The sequence below is a fragment of the Sminthopsis crassicaudata genome, chromosome 4 (assembly GCF_048593235.1).
Source record: "Sminthopsis crassicaudata isolate SCR6 chromosome 4, ASM4859323v1, whole genome shotgun sequence".
In the NCBI taxonomy this organism is placed as follows: domain Eukaryota; kingdom Metazoa; phylum Chordata; class Mammalia; order Dasyuromorphia; family Dasyuridae; genus Sminthopsis; species Sminthopsis crassicaudata.
The window spans coordinates 237,635,304-237,647,769 of record NC_133620.1 but is presented as its reverse complement, the minus strand read 5'-3'; the positions used below and the strand labels follow the sequence as shown (position 1 = coordinate 237,647,769).

Here is a 12,466-nt window from a genome sequence, read left to right as displayed (position 1 = left end):
ACTTCCACTTATCATTTCTTTCTCTGGATGCAGATAGCATTTTTCTTCACATGTCTTTTATAGTTAATTTGGGTATTTATAATAGTCAAAATTACTTATTCATTCAAAGTTGCTCTTATAGATTTTGTCAGGCTGAAGCATTGGGCTGAATCTAATAAGAAGTACTTCAATAGAGATAAATGTAAAATATTGCACTTGGGTAAAAAAATTCAGCTCTGCAAGGACAAGATTGGTGAGGTATGGATAGTTAGCAGTTGTTTTGAAAAATGCCTAAGGGTTTTAGCAGACTGCATGATCTGGATGAGATTGCAGCTTAACGAGATGGTCAAAAAAGCTAAATTTGATGTTGGGTTGTATAAAGACACATAGCTTCTGGGAAAGGGGGGTTGATAATGCCATTATATTCTGCCTGCCATTATCAAACTTCATTTAAACAATCTTTTTAGTTCTGAATGTATTAAGATGGATGCTTATAAGCTGCAGACTATCCATGGGAGGGTAACTAGGATGGTGAAGGGCCTTGAGTTCATTTGTATAAGGATCAATTGAAAGAATTGGGTTTATTTACTCCAGTGAATAGAAGAATCAAGAAAACATGATATCTTTGATTAAAAATTTGAAGAATCATCATTTCAACTTGTTCTATTTTTCTCCAGAAGATAGCAAGAGCTATCTCAAGAGAAATGGGTGGAAGTTTAAAAGTAGTCAAATTAGGTTCAATGTAAGGAAAGACTTCTTAACAATGAAAGCTATCAAAAAATTCAGTAGACTGCTATAAGAGTGGGTTGCTTCCACTTGTCAGGAATATTATAGTTGGGACCCCATTGTTCATGAATAAGATTAAAATGAGGTAGATAGATGGCTTAGTGGCTAGAACACTGCATCTGGAGTCAGAAAGACTTAAGTCCAAATTCAGCCTCAGACACTTAATATCTATGTGACCCTGGACAAGTCACTTGACCCTATCTGTCTTAATCTATTGGAGGCAGCATCTTTCTTTATATCTCTATATTTAATTTGGATGTTTATAATAGTCAAAATGACTTATTTGCTCAAAGTTATTCTTAAAATATTGCTATTACTATAGAGAATATTTTCTTGGTTCTACTCATTTTGTTCTTCATTATTTCACACAAGTTTCTCCATGTTTTTCTAAGATGACTGAATTCATAATTTCTTATAGCACAAAAGCATTCCATCACAATCATGTAATACAATTTGTTCAGCCATTACCCAATTGGTGGGCATCCCTGAAATTTCCACTTCTTTGCCACCACAAAGAGAGTTGTTATAAATAATTTAAAATATATAGATTGTTTTCCTTTTTCCCTAGTCATTTTTGGAAATAGATACAATTGTGGTATTGCTGGGTCAAATGATATGAGTGGTTTAATCTTTGAGCATAGCTCTAAATTGCTCTCTAAAATGGTTGGATTAATTGACAATTCCACCAACAGTGAACTAGTGTCCCACTTTTTCCATATCTCCCACAATGCTTTTTGCTTTCCCCTTCATCATTTTAGCCAGTTTGGTAAGTGTGAAATGATATTTTGGGATTGTAAAATTAACAAAATTTTAACATTTTACATTTGAAGTCTGTTGGGTACTATTAAAGACTCTAGTGTTTGTGTGAGGCATTTTATTTTTGTATTTACTCAAAAGTATGGTAGAATGAGTGACAACAGGTAGAATGCAAAAAATTGGACAGAAAAATACTGAGTTCAAATCCAAACTCTTCTATTGCCCAGCTCTGTGTAACCACTAAAATTTTCTGGGCTTCATTAGCAAAATGGGAACGATATTTGTATGTGCTTCCCTTTAAGGGTTGTTATGAAGAAAGCATTTTATGAATTATAAATATATTTTATTAAATTGGGATAGAGATTTCCTTGATGAGAAAAATCTCTTCTACCAAAGCAGGTTAGCATCTGCTCTGTGACTTATATGTTCCTAGAGAATTGCCTAGATCACTGAAAAGATAATTGACTTCTTTGGGGTCATATGGCCAGTATGTGTTAGAGGCAGGACTTGAATTTCGTTTTTTTTCCTGACAGGTTAGCTTTTTATTTACCAGATTGTGTTGCTTCTGTTGTATTTTATTCTATAACATCCAATTTTATAATTGTATTCTATTTTATAAATTGAGCAGTTAGGACCTGAAGGCCTCTAAAATTTCTTTTAACTCTAAATCTATGATGCTATTTAAATTGGAAAGATCACTGGCCTAGTAATCACCAGCTGCATAACTTTGTACAGAGACTTGGATCTCATTTTCCTCACCTGTAGAACAAGACCAACTATTTGGACTTCTATAGATGTATAGAACACTTTCCTCAATATATTTCTGAAGTGGGTACACAAGTATTATGATACTCATTTGATGAAGCTTACATTGAAACTCATAGAAGGAAGAAAGAAAGGAAAGGAGCATATAATACATGCCTACTATGTGTCAGATACTATGTTAAGCACTTTACAAATATTGTCTCTTTTGGTTTTTATAACAACATTGAAAGGTAGGTAAGTACTATTATTACCTCCCCATTTTAGAGTTAAAGAAACTGTGGCTAACTAATTCATCTCAAATTAAGACATCATTGTCATATTGTGACTGGTCTTCTTCATGAATGACAAACAGCAACAAGAACAAGAACAACCACCATACCACCACAGCAACAGTTTAGGTGACTTGCTCAGAGTTACAGATCTAGAAAGTGTCTTCAGGGGGATTCAAACTTGGGTCTTCTGTCTCTAGGCCCAGTGATATGGGCCCTGTACCACCTAGCTGCCTCTAACTTAAGTAACATCCTCAAAGTCACTTAATTGTTAAATATTTGGACTGGGATTGGAATACAGATATCCTTCCTTACTTTGTCTATGTCCAAGATGCTATTCTCTCATGCTGTATCTCTCAAAAATATTTCTTAAAAGCATTTTAAAAACTCAAGTCATTTCATAAAATATAAGTATCCATAGAGAACCTGCTATCATTCAGGTTTTTTATGGTGAGTCAAACTGCTGTTTGAATTGTACAACAAAATTGGTTTTATTATTTTCAAAAATACTGGAGATTTGGTATTTTGTATGTAACCCATTACTGTTTTTTTCTAGTAGAAAATTTCTGCTCCGTTGAGAGCAGAAATTGTTTAATTTTATATTTTCAAAGGGTTACAGTGCTTTGCACATTGTTTTGGACAGAAGGGATAGACATGGTTTTGACCCAAGATTTCATCAGAGTAGGAAACTCACTCTACTGATGTAAATATAAAACTATCCTTTAATTTATAATCCTTAAGACTTGTCTGAGGTACTGAAAAGTTAAATGACTTGCTCAGGATCATACAGTATGTATCTGAGGTGAGATTTAAACTCAGATAATTTCAGCTTTGATGCCTCAATATAAATTAAGCTATATAGCTTGATGTAAACAAAGTGGAGTTGGTCTCAGAAATCCAGATTCACATCTTACTTCTGATTCATATTAGCTTTGTGATTCTGGGAAAGTCACTTATTGTCTTAGTACTTTAGGGAAGTATCTACAACTATACATTTCAGAGAAAGCAAAAACTTGCTTTGGTAAAGTTTCCTCCTCTGGGTATTTCCCATCCTAGTGAAATCATTGCTTTTACTCCCTATCTTTATCCTCAAACAGAGTAAGTGTGAGCTTGACAAATCAGGTGAATTTTTAAGATGCTCAATATCTCAATATCTGTTACTATCTTTCCCCAGGTCTGTATGATAGGTTAAGAAGAGTGATTGTTTGAGCTCTTTTTATTTGACAGAATTTTGGAAGAACCATCAGAATGCATTTAGTGTGTCCAATCAAGCTTTGAACACTTTCTGTCAGATTTTCTTGAAGCTAGCTTGTGGCATTATAAATTATGAGGAGCTCATTTATAAGCATTGTTTCTAGCTCCCACACTTGGTTTGCTAGGAGAGCTTTGATTATTTTATTGAAGTCAAGCTAGGTATAAATGTTACTAAATAGTCTTAAGTATGAATCTCTTCTCATTAGATAGTAAAGCAGAGCCTGCCCTCATTGTTACAGGAAAGGTCACTGGTCTGATCTGATCAGAATGCCTTCTATTTGAATGCTTCCGGCAGCAATTGTCAGAGGAGCATGTCTCCTCTAACCTGGAATGCTATCTGAGACAGTAATTATATTATAAAGCAAAAAACAACAGAGGAAAAGAAACTCAAAGCATTTTTAAGGAGTTCACTCACCAACTGTATGAATTGTTGCTCCAGGTCTTGATATTCCTGAGAACTCTTATTGAAGAGGTCATTTGAAAAGGGCACATTTGTGACTCTCAGACTAAAGAACACCACCAATTCTTTTCCTTTGGTGACTGTAGTCATAGAGCTAGTGGTAATGTATTTCAAGGTGCTGGTTAAGGTGGTGTCTACTGAGCTGGCTTCTGGAGTGAAAGAATAGCCAACATCTACCATCACTTCGTCTATTCTGTCAAGCCCTTGGACCTTGTCCTGGGTAGATGAAATGTGTGGGCTACTTCCTGAAGTCACTGAGGAGATTGTGGTTTGAGAAATAGATTGACTATAGACAGGGCTAGCTACCACTGGAAGTAAAGTTGTTTGATCAGTTGTTGTTTGATCCCAGTGTTGATCAATGGGAAATATGCCTGCTTGTTCAGTTTGAGAGAAGTCACTCCATCCAGTGAAAAATGACAAAGATTCCATTTGGGTGGGAGATGCTGAACCAAAAGGAGACCAAAAGGAGTCTATGGTTTCTGCAGAAGCATCACCTGATGATTCCATTACATCTGGAAGTTCCCCTAAGAATATCAAAAGAATAAAGAACATTTCAATTCAGTTTCATGTTAAAAATACAAACATTTTTCATTTGAATTTTAAAAAGTAAATTCTTTGTATTTAAAAACCAGAGCAAACATATATATATGTATATATACATATATATATATAATATACATACATATATTATATGCAATTATATGCACACACACATATATATTTATCTATGTCCTAGTTTCTGTATGTGTTCATCAAGGCTCTATCTATTTTCTTGCTGGTTTCATCATGTCCCTAAGTTCCATTATCACTTTTACACAGATGACTCCTAGACTCATATATCCAGCCCTGGACTCTTCTTTGCTTCAGTACTACCCTGTATAGTGACCAATGCTTAGTAGGTACTTAATAAATCCTTATTGATTGCTTGTTTTTTTAAATCAATTTAATAAATACAATTCAATTGGAATAGTATTACTACAGATGGGGATTCTAGGATGTGTATGTGTGGGTGTATGCATATTTGAATAAAAATTACTCTTTTATTTTAGTTTGAATCTGATTTTTTTTAAAGTAGAGAATTCCTGACATGAAAACTGCCCAGCTCTACAACTCAGCAATCATTCCATTCTAACCAAAAAAAAATTAACCTATGATTTTATTCATGTAGGGATTCCTATCAATTCAAAATGATACTTACTCTGAAACTTATCTCTAATGTGTTTAGTAGATCTGAGAAGTTAAATGTTTTCAACAAGATCATAGCTAGTATGTATCATAGACAGGGTAATTTGAACCCAGGTCAGGTCTTCTTGACTCCAAGGCTGATCTACCCATTTTTCACTTCACTCTTACTATGTTTCCTAAATAACTTTTGTGTAGGAGCCATCTGGATTTTTGACATTTAATGTCCCTGTCACTTGATATTGACTCAGCAGTTCTGGGTTGCCTTCTTTGATCAGTTTCCACTGGATCATTGAAAAACATTATCCTAATATTGCAATGTAGAGCCAATACTACTTATCTTTGAGCCTGAAATGTTAAATAAAGCTCTCATAGAAATATGTGGTTGGATATGAAAAAATTGTTCAGCACTCATAAATCAAGTATACCACATATAGGTAAAAGATTAGGTGTATCCACATAGGAGGAATTCTGTAATTGCTACAGGAGCAACTTGGCAAATATCTGGGGAAATGATGTTGAAGTCCAAATACGAAGCATTTGATGAATGGACTATCTGAAATCAGTGATGCAATCTCTGGCTTCTTCTGTCAGCTTACTACAGTAAGATCAGTAAATCTGAGATTTTGAGTGATAAATAGATTTGAAGGGTAAAATTATATTAGTGGTTATTATTTTTGTCAAATCACTGCCAGTTTCTTTGCTGTGACACCCTGCTCACTTGACCTCTGTAGTTTGTGGAACTGAAGAATATTTTTATCTAAGGAATTTACTCAGCAGTCTGTGAAATGCTGAGCTCTATGAGCTAAATTGTCCTTGGGGATCCACTGATAATATAAATTAACTTAAGTATCTATGGAAAAGCATTAGGAATAAATGGAATGTTTTGTGACATCAGCATTTTGCTTTGACTTCTTTGAGACTTAGAAAACTGTTTAGATCCCTCTTATCAGAATATGACTTTTGGTCGTTTCTATTCATGCTTTGCATTGGAGAAGTCTATGGCACTTAGAATTTTTGCTGTACACTTTATCACCCTGCCCTTGCATGGGCATGGCTCTAATTTGCAAGGCTTTGAATTATTTTGGAATATGTTATGTAATGCATAGGCTCTGACTCATCTTAAGTAAATACATCAATTCTATTCATAAATAATTTTCATCACTTAACTTTGTAATCTGAGTCTTTAAATGGTAACATCTAAACAGGTCCAAAGATAAGCTGTTTTCTCTGTCTTATTGACAAATCATTCAGTTTAAGCATATGCAAGCCTAGGATCATTATATTCTATTTTGGCTTCAGAACAAAATGATGAGTATAGAACATGGCTACTTCTCTTTAGGTAAAAAGAACAGACAAATCTTGCCTCAGTTACTTTTGTTTGCAACCATGGTCTTCTCCCCCATGTTTAAAAAACCTCCAAATTAACAACCACCACCACTATCTACTTGAAACAAATCTCTTGATATAACCAATTATTTCTTAGCTGCCAAAATGAATGGCCTTTTTGGGTTCTTATTCTTTATGATCTATTTTTAATCTCTTTGTAGCTTTTGATTCAGCTGATCACTGTCTCTTCCTGCATAATCTCTCTTCACTGGTTTTTTATGACATTACTTTCTGTTTTGCTCCTACATGTATGACTATTGCTTCTCATATCTGTATATCCTGAAGCTAGACAATTGAAGCTAGAAGAATTGATTAAGAAGGCTCATATGACTTTGCTGTAGTATTATATATATGATGCCCCCAAATGGGCATATTTCTCAAATCTCTGCGATGGGCTTTTTCTCCCTCTTTTGGTGAACTCATAACCTCTCACGGATTCAATTATCTTATCTACATTTTTCATTCTCAGATCTATTGATATCAACTCTGATTTTTCCTGAGATTTAGTCTCATGTAGCCATCTTCCTATTAGACATTATGACTAGATGTTCTGTTGGATCCCAAACAGCATATATAAAACAAGTCTAAAATGTATTATCTTTCCTTTCAAATTCTACTACCATAACCTCCATATTTTTGTCAAGGACTTTATCATCCTTCCAGTCATAGTGGTTTACAACTTCAAAATAATCCCTAACTCTTTTTTTTAATTTTTAATTTTTATTTTACGTTTGGAGGGGAAGCAATGGGGTTAAGTGACTTGCTCAGGATCACACAGCTAGCTAGCTAGTCTGAGGCCAGACTTGAACTCAGATCCTCCTGACTTCAGGGCTAGTGCTCTATCTATCCACTGTGCCAGCTAGCTGCCCCAATTCCTAACTCTTTGGTCCTTTACTGCACATAGTCATTAATGGACAACTCTTCACAATGTATCTTGCAGCCATATACTTTCTGTTCTCTCACCTACCATCCTAGTTTTGACCCTCTAGTGTGATAGCCTACTAATTGGTCTTCCTGACTCAAATCTATCTATCCCTTCTCCAGGCCATCTCCTACATTTGCCTAAGTGTTATTACTAAAGAACAGTTCTGAATATATAATTTCTTGCTCAATAACCTCCAGTGACTTCCCTCTTACTTCTTGGATCAAATAGAGCTTCCTTTATGTGACATTTAAATCACTCATGATCTGTCTCTAACAGCTTTATAAATTTATTATATCTAATTCCTCTTCATTCTCTTTCTCATCTAGCCATGCTAATATTCTTGCTCTCTCACACATGACATTCCAACTCCTATCTCAGTGCCTTTACAAAGACTATCTTTTATGCCTGTAATTTCTTTTTCATTTCTTAGAATCTTTACTGTTATTTAATGATTAACTCAAATACAATTTCCTTCATGAAACCTTTTCTGATCTTCTAGGGCTAGTGCCTATTCTATCCTTTCCCCCATTTTTGGTATTGTTTCAACATATTTTGTATTTATTTTGTCTCTACTTATATATGCAGATGTTTTCTTTCCCTATAGAATGTAATGTCTATAAGGGATGAATTTGATCTTTTTCTTTGTTTCCCTGACATGAATGGTAGATGGATGGTGGTTTATAAAAGTTTATAAATTGATTAATAGAAAAAATAGCTAAAAACAGAGAATTTTGTTTTATTTGATTCTTATGTCATAATGTAATATAACCATAGAAGACACCATGAAAATATCAATGTATTTGTGCGACATTAATAAAATCAAAGTGAACCAAAGCAGGGCCATTTATTTTCTTATGTAGGTTTTGATTCCTGTTAGCATAATTTTTTATTTCATTTTTATGGCTATTACTTGAAGAAAATTGTGCATGGTGGAATATTTTCAACAAAAAGTTTATGCTAATAATTTTGTTTTTAATTTCAACTATCAAAGCATGGAGGAACAGAAGCAATATCACAGTGGGATTATCAGCTTTGGCACTATTAGCCTCAGAATAGATGCAGTATCAGCTCTGGTAATGCTTAGCATGGCAGGCCTCCAGGCCAGCTGGAGGATTTGGATGATGAATTTCTGAAGCAGATCACAAGGCTGGCATGACATCAGGATATAGTTATGATGGGGGACTTCAACTATTTGGACATCTGCTTCTCTCTCTATGTTAAAAGCAGAGATGATAAATCCTAACTTATCTTGCAGACAAGTTCCTCCCCCTCATCTTTCAGCAGGTAGAAGTTGTTTAAAGTATAATTCTTACAGAATAAGGGACCTGATTGAGCTGGAAATGACAGGAAACTTGGCAATGATCAGAGCATTTTAGAATTTATGATATGTAACAACTGAGTATTGGCTGACATGTATGCTAGCTTCTAAGAGAATATAATTCCATAAGTTCAGAGATATAATAGGTAAAATATACTGAGTCTAGAAAAGGGGACTTGAGCAAGAGAGATCACAATATTTTAAGAATGAAATTCCTTTGTTTTATTTATAATTGATTTTAATAAAGAAGAAGAGGGTAAGATTATCATAGAGACAGATGTTGTTCAGTTGTGTTTGATTATTTGTGACTTCATTAGGAGTTTTCTTGGAAAAGGCATTGGAGTGGTTTTTAATTTTTTTTCTCCAGCTCATTTTATAGATGAGGAACTGAGGCAGACAAGATTAAATGACTTGCCCAGAGAAACATAACTATTAAGTACATGTGAAGCCAGATTTGAAGTCAGGGATTTCTGACTTCAGGCCCATATTCTATACACTTCTATCCCCTGTGCCACCTAGTTGCTCATGAAGTTGAAGGAGCAAGGAAACTTCCTGACATGTTAACTTATAAAAAAGATATATACCAGGACTGAAAAATAAGGATGAATATGAAAGTGGTAAAATCCTGTGAAAAAAAAAACATAGAAAGCCCAAATCCCACTAAGAGCAGATTTTTAAAAAATGCAATGAGGACAACAAAAAAAGGCTTTTAAAAGGCTCTATTGGAATTAAGAAGAAAACCACTGCAAGGATAACTAGGATTTATTCTTGAGGGGGAAGAGTGAAAGATGAAGCAAAAGTAGAATTCAATTTTTTTTTTTGCTAATGCTTTCTTTAATAAGGTGAATGATCTTCAACTTGGGAAAAATGGAACAGAAATGGTTAACAGGGAATTAAAATCTAAGATAAATGAGTTCAAGCCACTTGACTTGGATGAATTCTATTCTTATGCAATGAAAAGACTTGCTGATACAATTGTTGAATCACTGTCCAGTGGTCTTTGAGAGGTAATGGGGAATAATAATAGTAGAGATGCTATGAGATAAGTGCCAAACATCCCAATTCTCAAAAACATGCTGAATTGTTTAGTGAATAAAGTATTGAATATGCCACCAGCAAGACCTGGGTCCAACGCTAACTTATTTGTGTGATCCTGGGGAAATTATTGAACATTTCTGAATCTATATCCTAAACTGAAAAGTGAGAATGGTCACACCTGCATTAGTTTTATCACAAGGTTCTTATAAAGTTTAAGTATGATAATATAATAAAGATCTTTGCAAATTAAAAACAAACAACAATGATGATGATTATGTTATCTACACCAAGTGATAGGCTGGTGGATTTGATGCCGTTTGATGGTGAAATTCTAAGAACATTGAAGAAATAATTTGTAAATACTTGGAAAGGAAGTAGATGATTAGAGCATGGCACCTCTCAGTACATGTTTATAAAAAATAAATTATGTCAGTCTAGTTTAATTTCCATTTTATTTTTGACAATTACAAAACTAGCCTCAGGTAGTCTCTGGGTTGTACAAAAGAATTTGAAAGTCTTTTTATGATATTCAAGGGTAAAAATGAAGGCTGGAATTCATGGATTTGTAACCTTTTGTGTGTGTATTGAGAACCTCTGTTTAGTCTTCTCCAGCCCCACCTTGAGGTAGTTAGGTAATGTAGTAGATAGAGTCCTGGACCTGAAGTCAGTGAAACCTGAGTTAAAATCCAGCCTCATACACTTATTAGATGTGTAACTCTGGACAACCCATTTAACTTTTATCTGCCTGAGATTTCTCAATTATAAATGAAGGTAGTAATACCTACCTTTTAGAGTTATTGTGAGGATTAAATTACACTTACAAAATGTTTAGCGTTGTGCCTTGAATCTTGTAGGTGCTTAATAAATGCTTCCCCTTTGGCAGTCTGGTGAAGCTTATGGATCCTTTTTCAGAATAATGTTTTAAAATGCATAGAAAATTAAGGAAATCAATCATATTGAATAGAGATATATTTTCTTCCTTTGGATCCAAGTACATGGACACTCTAAAATTATCCATAGACTCCTTGGGATGGAGAAGTGACCTTCAAAAGGATAGAAGATATTGAATATTCTGAAACTTTTGAGTTAATACTGGAATAGGTCAGTATTTCTTCAACTTTTTTCACTTGCAACTCCTTTTTCATGCAAAAAATTTTTGCACAACCCAGGGTATATAAGTATATAAGACATGTACAAAAATCAAAGTTACTGATAATGGAATATAATTTCATGATCCTCACATTCAGTTATGCAATCCCATAGTTAAAGAAGCTTTGAAATAGATGATAAGTCCCTTAGGAATCTCAGATTTTATGGTCAATCCTGATAGTATAATAGGCTCAGAGTTGCCTCCTTGTTGCTATCTACACTATCATCTTTAGGAAGGGATGATCATAAACCATATGGACTGGAGATCTCTATATTTAATAAAAATAATAAAATATTAAAATATTTTTCAGCGAAGTTCCATATATTCTTTAAGTATTCAATTAATTTTAATGTTTTATCAGTTAAATCTATTCTTTATTCATAATAACATGGAAGCTAATTTCCTTTTACATTGTACACAATGTAGAAAAAGAATAGTGATCCACTATTTTTACTGTTAAATAATACTTATTTATTCCTTAAGCTTTCTTTAATATAACTATTTTTCAGTTTCTTAATAATTTTCAATTCTTTTCTATTAATTGTTTTCTTTTGGAGACTAGAAGACAACATCTCTAAGATTTGATGGTGGCAGGTGAATTCCCCAAACTTCTCTACAACTGGAAATAGTGGTACCTTGGGTGAGATCATTTCTTCTCAAGGAATTACACCGTCAGCTTTTGGACATTGTTCATAACATTATGATAACTTCATAAGCAAAAGGGACAGAAAATTGAACAGATAAACCTTGAAGGAAACTTATTTTGATAACTTAACCTTTTGTTCAAATGTTGTATAGTCATAGCCTTATGATACCACAACAGAGAACCTCATGGGACTGATGGTTCACTAAGTAAAAAACATTTTAAAAGTCATTTCACAAATCATAATACATCTTACTGGATTGTGTTCACATAATTCTTTGTGTAAATTCCTAGATATTGTACCATATTTTCTAATTACTTAATTTTCCAAGTAATTAAACCAGATAAGTTAGAGCTATATAATCTAATGTTATTATGCCATTTTTTGGTCAATGTTAATTTTTTTTGGTCAGTGTTCATTCTTAAGAGTAAAAATACATATATTCAGAGCCAATAATTGGCTCTGAAAAGGAAATAAGGAAATTTGTCTCTCTCTTTTTGTAGAGTTGGGGAACTATAGGCATGGAACATTGCAGATACTGTCAAGTTCTT

The 12,466-nt window shown here is 33.8% G+C and overlaps 1 protein-coding gene across 1 annotated transcript in view; it reads right to left on the bottom strand.

The window, feature by feature from the left end:
* The window catches only part of IMPG1 (interphotoreceptor matrix proteoglycan 1), a 102,979-nt gene that overhangs the window by 22,129 nt on the left and 68,384 nt on the right, over positions 1–12,466 (bottom strand). Inside the window, exon 12 of the mRNA XM_074265432.1 lies at positions 4,225–4,793. Coding sequence (XP_074121533.1) covers positions 4,225–4,793 — 569 coding nt within the window. The remainder of the gene's footprint in view (positions 1–4,224; positions 4,794–12,466) is intronic.